The sequence below is a fragment of the Chiloscyllium plagiosum genome, chromosome 39, assembly GCF_004010195.1.
Source record: "Chiloscyllium plagiosum isolate BGI_BamShark_2017 chromosome 39, ASM401019v2, whole genome shotgun sequence".
NCBI classification, from domain to species: domain Eukaryota; kingdom Metazoa; phylum Chordata; class Chondrichthyes; order Orectolobiformes; family Hemiscylliidae; genus Chiloscyllium; species Chiloscyllium plagiosum.
In genome coordinates this window covers 27254955-27263213 of record NC_057748.1, presented here as the reverse complement: position 1 = coordinate 27263213, position 8259 = coordinate 27254955, and the positions used below count along the sequence as shown (strand labels likewise).

At 54.0% G+C, this 8259-nt stretch overlaps 1 protein-coding gene across 1 annotated transcript in view; it reads right to left on the bottom strand.

Annotated features, from left to right (window-relative positions):
• Positions 1-259: 259 nt before the first annotated feature.
• Positions 260-8259, bottom strand: part of kat8 (K(lysine) acetyltransferase 8) — a 12431-nt gene continuing 4431 nt past the window's right edge. The window contains exons 4-8 of the mRNA XM_043679343.1: positions 8107-8160; positions 4403-4438; positions 1872-1961; positions 855-995; positions 260-376 (exon numbers count right to left, since the gene is read on the bottom strand). Coding sequence (XP_043535278.1) covers positions 275-376; positions 855-995; positions 1872-1961; positions 4403-4438; positions 8107-8160 — 423 coding nt within the window. The 3' untranslated portion in view covers positions 260-274. The remainder of the gene's footprint in view (positions 377-854; positions 996-1871; positions 1962-4402; positions 4439-8106; positions 8161-8259) is intronic.

Here is an 8259-nt window from a genome sequence, read left to right as displayed (position 1 = left end):
AGTTCAGTTCCTGGTCAACTTATGTAGTTAGTGGGGGGTTAATGATGGTGATGCCATTGAGCATCAAGGGGCGATGGTTACATTCTCTCTTGTTGGAAATGGTAACCCCCAGGATGTTGATAGGGAACCCGCGGGGCGTGGGGGGGGGGGGGGGGGGGGGAATTCAGTGACGGTAACACCATTGAACAACAAGCAGAGGGGAGTTTGACTCCTTTCCCAAGGGTGAGCTGGGAACAGGATAAGACTCCAGCAAAGAGATTATCCATGGATACACTCACTTACTGAACGCAATGAGGAATTTTCCGTAGCCCCTGCGCTGATACGGAGGGAGGGTTAAAATACAGGCGACGTTATTCCCATCGGGAGACTCCTTCTCCTGCGCAAGACACAGAGAGCACTGGTGGTGAGTTGACGATCTAGCCCTTGGGCGCGCCGATCGGCCTGCCCGTCCAGTACTAGCCCCTGAGCCCGCGCGCGACGGAGATCCCCCAGACCTTCGTCCCGTCACTCCCTCCCCCGAACCCGGCGTGTTCCTGATCCACGTGTGATGTCTGTGGCTGGTCGCTGCAGGATAAAAGCTGTCGCAGCGAAACGCGGGCCCCCAAGGGGCAGGAGGACTGCATTCCGCTCAGCGATTGACCCACAGCTCGTGCACCCCCCAGACCCGCGTTTGCGGATGGAAACCGAGTGAAGGAAGTCACAGAGGTCACCCGCGAAGGGCCGATGATGGGAGATCTGGGACACCAGGGCACCCGACTGAGGGTCTCGAGGACCCAGAGCCCCGGGAGGTGGCCGCCGAGCGGTAAGGAGGGATTTTCTCAGCCCTCCCTTTCCCAGAGATCCCTGCTCCTGACCTTGGAGAAATAGCCCACGATGTGCGCCCCGTGTCGGTCAACCTCGGTCAGGATGTAGAAAACAAAAGGTTCGACGTCAAAGTAGAGGGTCTTGTGGTCGAGGAACAGCTTCGCCAGCAGGCACAGGTTCTGACAGTAAATCTGGGGCGGGGCAGGGAGGAGACAGAGAGTGCCAACATTTACCACCAAACAAGCAAGGTGGAACAGTGCCCACGCTCCCTCAGGGCGAGGGCTGGCACTGGGCAGAGTGTGTGTGAACAGTGCCCACGCTCCCTCAGGGCAAGGGCTGGCACTGGGCAGAGTGAGAGAGACAGAGAGTGTGTGTGTGTGTGTGTGAACAGTGCCCACACTCCCTCAGGGCGAGGGCTGGCACTGGGCAGAGTGTGTGTGTGAACAGTGCCCACACTCCCTCAGGGCGAGGGCTGGCACTGGGCAGTGTGTGTGAGTGTCTGTGTGTGTGTGAAAAAACAGTGCCCACACTCCCTCAGGGCGAGGGCTGGCCCTGGGCAGAGTGAGAGAGACAGAGAGAGTGTGTGTGTGTCTGTGTGTGAACAGTGCCCACACTCCCTCAGGGCGAGGGCTGGCACTGGGCAGAGTGAGAGAGACAGAGAGTGTGTGTGTGTGTGAGAACAGTGCCCACACTCCCTCAGGGCGAGGGCTGGCACTGGGCAGAGTGAGAGAGACAGAGAGTGTGTGTGTGTGAGAACAGTGCCCGAACTCCCTCAGGGCTAGGGCTGGCCCTGGGCAGAGTGTGTGTGTTTGTGTATGAGAGAACAGTGCCCACACTCCCTCAGGGCGAGGGCTGGCCCTGGGCAGTGTGTGTGTGTGTGAGAGTGAAAACAGTGCCCACACTCCCTCAGTGCCATCCCTGGGCAGTGTGTGTGAACAGCGTGTTTATGTCTCAGGGCTGTGCCAGCCTCCCCTCAGTGAATCTCCCGTGCTGATTGGTTGATCACCCCCAGCACAGGGTGTTAACCCCCCCCCCCCCCCCAATCAGCCTGCCCCACGTGCCCTCACCTTGTGGTCTCGCCCGTCCACCTCATACACAGAGATGTTGGTCTTGCGATAGATCTCTTTCCCGGGTGGCTGTCGCCACTGGCACTGTGACTGTAGGGGAGGGAGAGAGAGAGAGATAGACAATGAGAGGGCTCAAAGAGGTCATGAGATATCCTTTGCGCACAGAGTTAAGGTAAACCCCAAAGCCTTTTATTCATACAGAAGGAGCGAGAGGGTAACTCGGGATAAGGTTGGCCCACTCTAGGAAGTTATGCGCAGAGTCAGAGCAAATGGGTGAGATTCTTAATGAGCACTTTGCGTCAGTATTCACCGAGGAGAGGGACATGAAGTTAGGGATAGATGTTTGATCACTCCAGGTCAAGTCAGCACAAGGAGGGAGGAAGTGTTGGATTTTCTGAAAGGCATTCAAGGTGGACAAATCCGCAGGTCCGGGTGGGATCTATCCCAAGTTACGGAGGGAAGCGAGAGAGGAAGTAGCTGGGGCCTTAACAGATATCTTTGCAGCATCCTTGAACACAGGTGAGGTCCTGGAGGACTGGAGAATTGCTAATGCTGTCCCCCTGTTTCAGACCGGTAGCAGGGATAATCCAGGTCATTACAGACTGGTCACAGCCTGATGTCAGTGATAGGGAAGATACTGGGAAAGATACTGGGGGGAATAGGATCTATTTACATTTGGAAGAGAATGGGCTTATCAGTGATTGGGAGCATGGTTTTGTGCAGGGATGGTCATGTCTTACAAACCTAATGGAACTCGTTGAGGGAGTGACAAAGTTGATTGATGAGGGAAGGGCTGGAGATGTCATATACATGGACTTCAGTAAGGTGTTTGATAACACTCCCCGTGGAAGGCTGACGGAGTCAGTGATGGCGCACGGGGTCCAGGGTGTACGAGCTAAATGGATCGAGGACTGGCCGGGCGGCAGGAGACGGAGAGTAGTCATGGAAGGGAATTTCTCAAGATGGAGAGCTGTGCCCAGTGGTGTTCCACAGGGATCCGTGCTGGGCCCACTGCTGTTTGTGTGATATATAAATGATCCGGAGGAAAGGATAGGTGGCCTGATTAGCAAGTTTGTAGCTGACACGAAGATTGGTGGAGTAGCTGATAGTGAAGGGGACTGTCAGAGAATACAGCAGAATATAGACAGATTGGAGAATGAGGCAGAGAAATGGCAGATGGAGTTCGATCCGGGCAAATGAGAGGGGATGCATTTTGGTAGATGTGATTCAAGAGCAAACTATATACACCGAATGGAAAAGCCCTGGGAAAGATTGATGCACAGAGAGATCTGGGTGTCCACGTTCATTGTACCCTGAAGGTGCCAACGCAGGGTAATAGGGTGGTCGGCACACAGCACACTTTCCTTCATCGGACGGGGTATGGAGTCCGAGAGGTGGCAGGTCATGTTACAGTTGTCGAAGACTTTGGTTGGGCACACTGCCTACGGTCTGCGTAACAGTTCTGGTCGCCACGATACCAAAAGGATATGGACGCTTTGGAGAGGGTGCAGAGGAGTTTCACCAGGATGTTGCCTGGGATGGAGGGGACGAGCTGTGAAGAGAGGGTGAGTCGGTTGGGATTATTTCCACGACAAAAGAGCTGATTGAGATTTATAAAATCCTAAGGGGTATAGACAGGGGGGAATAGCAAGAAACTTTTTCCCCCCAGAGTGGGGGGGGGGGACTCAATTACTCGGGGTCACGAGTTCAAGGTGAGAGGGGAAAGGTTCAGGGGAGATATGTGTGGGAAGCTCTTTACACGGAGGGTGCCTGGAACCCGCTGCCAGTAGAGGTGGGCACGATAGTATGATTGAAGACGTATCGAGACAGATACGTGAATGGGCAGGGAGCAAAGGGATACAGATCCTGAGAAAACAGGTGACAGGTTGAGATCAAGGATCAGGGTCAGCACAGGCTTGGAGGGGCCGAAGGGCCTGCTCCTGCGCTGCAATGGTTGCTCTTGATGTGGAGACAGAATGTACAGGAAGGGTCCACCAGCCTGCTCTTTTATATCTTTCCCCTCTCACCCTAAACCTATGCCCTCTAGTTTTGGACTCCGCAACCCCAAGGAAAAGACTTTGTCTATTTATCCTATCCATGTGCCCCCCCTCATGATGTTATAAACCTCTGTAAGGTCACCCCTCAGCCTCCGACGCTCCAGGGAACACAGCCCCAGCCTCTCCCTGTAGCTCAGACCCTCAAATACCATTTTCGGAATCCTATCGAGTTTCACAAGATCCTTCCTGTGGGAAGGAGCCCAGAATTGCACACAGTGATCCAAAAGTGGCCGAACTGACGCCCTGCCCAGCCGCGACACGACCTCCCAACTCCGACAGTCCACACAGACGTGGCCCCAACAGCTCTCGACACGGCCCAGGCAAGCCTGGCTGCAGCCTGCACCACACCCGAGCGGACTAACTCTTGGTCTCCCTGCCTTACAGCCGGCAGCGGGGCTCAGAGACAGAGTGAACACACCAAAGGAGGAAGGCCTCGGAAGCCCTTCGACAGCCTGCAGAGTGCTTGGAAGGTCAACGGACAGCGAGGAGCTCAGCAGATCTGTCGAAAGGCTGAGGGGAGAGGGAAACCACAGTTCACATTTCCAGACCAGTCCAGGTTCTTCTCTTTCCCCTCTCTCCTCTCCCCCTTTCTCCCTCCCTCCCTCCCTCCCCTCTTCCAGGAGCTGTCCAAACTGACTGTTTGGGACTTTGCAGTGCAGGAGGCCATTTGGCCCAGCGTATCTGGGGCCGGGTCTGGAAAACGCGGCCCAGTAAACACCATCCTCCAGCCCTATTCTCTGGAACCCTCTAAACTCCATCCCTGGCAAATACCTTGAATATGGAAGCCAGCTCCACCACTCTCTGGGTCAGTGGTGCTGGAAGAGCACAGCAGCATCCGAGGAGCAGCAAAATCGACGCGCTGCCTCAACTGCTGTGCTCTCCCAGCACCACTGATCCAGAAGCTGGTTTCCAGCATCTGCAGTCGTCGTTTTTTTTTTAAACCTCCACCACTCTCCCCGGGCAGCACATTCCAAATCCGAACAGCTCTCCCGAGTAAGGAAGTTTCTCCGCGTCTCACTCCGAGCTCCCTTGCTCACGTTGTGATCCCAGAGTTGCTGACACAGCCACTGCTGGAAACACATTGTCCACCTCTACCCTGTCATGATTGTCCATAATTTTCAACACCTCAGTAAGGTCACCTCTTCATCCTTGCTGCTTGAAAGAAGCAGGCCAATTTCACTCATCTCTCCTTGTATCGAAACTCCCTCATTCCTGGTTTCGTTCGAGTAAATCTCTTTGCTCTCTCTCCAGGGCTTGAACATCCTTCCTGAAGTAAGGTGCCCGGAATTGAACAAAACATGGCAAACGCGGTCTGACCAATGACTTGCTGAGGTGCAGCATCGCTTTGATTTATAAACCCAAGGGTCCCTTCTTAACAAGGTGCCTGGCAGATGATGCTGCGCGGGGAACGCCGAGATCCCTCAGCTCCTGTACTCTCCTCAAAAGCTGCACTATTGAGCCTGGCAGCTCCCTCTGTCAGGACGCACTGGAGTTGGTGAAACGGTCACTGACCCCAGCGAAGGCCGCATCCAACGTTACCTCCGGTCGCAGCCCGAATTGGGAGAAGGGCTGTTTTACAGAGAAAGGAAGCAAGCAGCCCTCACTGGAGGCAGTGTTTACACTGGTGCTTCATTAGCGGCAGAACAGAGGGGCAAAAAAAAAAACGACAAACTCGACCAGCGACAGGCAGCTGATTGGCTTGGGGAACGGCCCCCAGTCCTGGAGGGCAGAGGTCACCGGCCTCACAATGGCGGCTCCCTGATTGGCTTCCAGTGTATGCTCAGAGGGGAGGGAGCGAGAGACAATGAGGACCTCTGCAAGGAAAGATGGCAACACTCTCACACTCTCTCTCTCTCTGCAGTCGAATATCAGGGAGCGGAAGGAAGACGCTTGTTTGACGCTCGAGAATCGGAGGTGTTGGGGGGAAAAAAAAAGGGAGAGATAAAATCCAAGGGTTGCTAACAGCGAAGGCTAGAGGGCTGGCGGGGGGGGGGGGGGAAAACGGACCTCATCCGTGCAGAGCTAACAGGAATGGAGTGGGACCATCAGCCATTCCCGTACTGATTGGCAGATCAGGCTCAACGGGCCATCGTTTCTACGTTCGGGGGTTGCGTGCTGGCAATCAAACCGAGCTACGCCAGGAGTTGGTCACCAAGACCCGATAACCTTTACACCCCGAAGTTTCCCCGATTTTACACACAGCTTTTCAGTAAGCACACACCAGGTTCCAGCGTTGGGCTAACATCACCACTTCAGTCGGAACAGCTCCTGGTTCATTGTCATGGACCGCCAACACGTAACTCTACTGAAGTCTTGCAGCACGGAATCAGGCCCTTCGGCCCAACCAGCCTCGGGTTTGGCGAGGATTCCAAACCGAACTTGCCCCACATCCCTCCAAACACTCCCTATCCATGGACTTATCCAAAAGTTCCAACTGTACCCACATCCACCACTAAAAACGTTTGCCCCTCACAACTTTTTTTTAAAACCTCTCTCCTCTCACCTTAAAAATGTGCCACCTCGCCTCGAGATCCCCCATCCCAGGGAAACAAAAGCCTGCCGTGAAAACCCGATCTACATCCCTCCAGATTCTATAAACCGCTGTAAGATCGCTTCTCAACCGCCTACCCTCCAGTGGGGGGGAAAAAAAAACAGCCTCTCCTTACACCTTCCATTCCCAGAAACATCCTGGTAAATCCCTTCGGAATCCTCTCCAGGTTACCAACATCCTTCCTGTAACAGGGTGACCCCGGGCTGCACGCAGTGCTCCTGAAGAGGCCTCACCAATGTCCTGGACAACCTCAACAGGACGTCACAGCTCCTGACACTCTTGAGGTCCGAGCAATAAAAAGGTGCCAAACGCCTCCTTAACTACCCAGTCTACCTGTGACGCCAACGTCAAAGAGTTGTGTCCCTGCACCCAGAGGTCCCCCCTGTTCCACAACACTGCTCAAGACCCAACCACTAATTGTACAAGCCCTACCCTTTCAAGGGTTTCACCAAAATGCGATACCTTGCATTTCTCCAGATTGAAGGCTGTCTGCTTTGGTTCTCACCCCATTTTATCAAGATCCCTTTGCGTTCTTAGTTGGTGTTGGCGCAGACTTATGAACCATACCTTGGACATGGTCATCCCAATCATTGGTACAAATGACAAACCGACATGAATCCCAAAGCGTAGCAGGGTCAGGCAGCATCCGAGGAGCAGGAGAATCGACGTTTCGGGCCGGAGCCCTTCATCATTCCTGACACAAGGGAATATGCCCCAAACATCGATTCGCCTGCTGTGCTTTTCCAGCCCCGCTTTCTCGGCTCTGATCCGCAGCATCTGCGGCCCTCGCCGTCTCTTAGAAATGGACCCAGCCCTGATCCCGGTGGACGCTACCGCTGGTCTGGAAAGCAACCCGCCTATCACCAGCCTCGGTCTCCCGCTGCGAAGCCGATTTCCTATCCAATTTGGTAAACTCTCCCTCAATCCCTCACTTGGCGGAGGAGTCTGCAACGCGGAACCTTGCCGAAAGCCAGTATCACAGAATCCCCGACAGTGGGGCAACAGGCCATTCAGCCCAACAAGTCCACACTGAACCTCCAAAACAGTAACCTCCTCAGACCCTATTACTCTACATTTACCCCTGACTAATCCACCTAACCCATACACCCCTGAACGCTACGGGCAATTTAGCATGGCCAATCCACCCTAACTTGCATAACTTTGGACACCAAATTGCTAAAGTTCACTTGAGAACGTAACTTTTAAAAAAGTCTTGCGATTTACACATAAAAGAACTGAAACCAACATGTTCATTCTAAAAGACAAGAGACTTAACAAACCACTGAGCCACAGTGCTGCATGACTGAAGTCCAGGTAAACAAAGTCTACTCCCTAGTTAAAACTCTGATGCCCTTTGAAGACACCCAGGGAGAAACGAAAGGTGGCTGTTACCGACGGAAAGACGACTCGGGGAAAGGTCTGCCGAGGTGATTCTCGTTGTGGGCAGAACGCCGCTCCTCAGTCGTCTTTCTCCGGATGCTTCCAACTGGTTACACAAAGCAGTGGTCGGCTAGCTCACTTAGAGAACGGCCCTGACCTTATTACTCAAGGGTCAGAGAGAGACTGAAGGCAAGGTCAACTGTTGTTCTCTGCACGCAGACGTGGCAAGAGGCCAAGGGTTACTCACCGCTTCATGTTCCTTCTCCAGTGCTGCTGTTGTGGGATCCATCTCGGCATAGGTCTGAAACAGAGAGAGAGAGAGAGAGAGGGCCGCACCAGACAGACAGAGACAGACACACAGACAGACAGAGAGAGAGAGACAGACAGAGAGAGAGAGAGA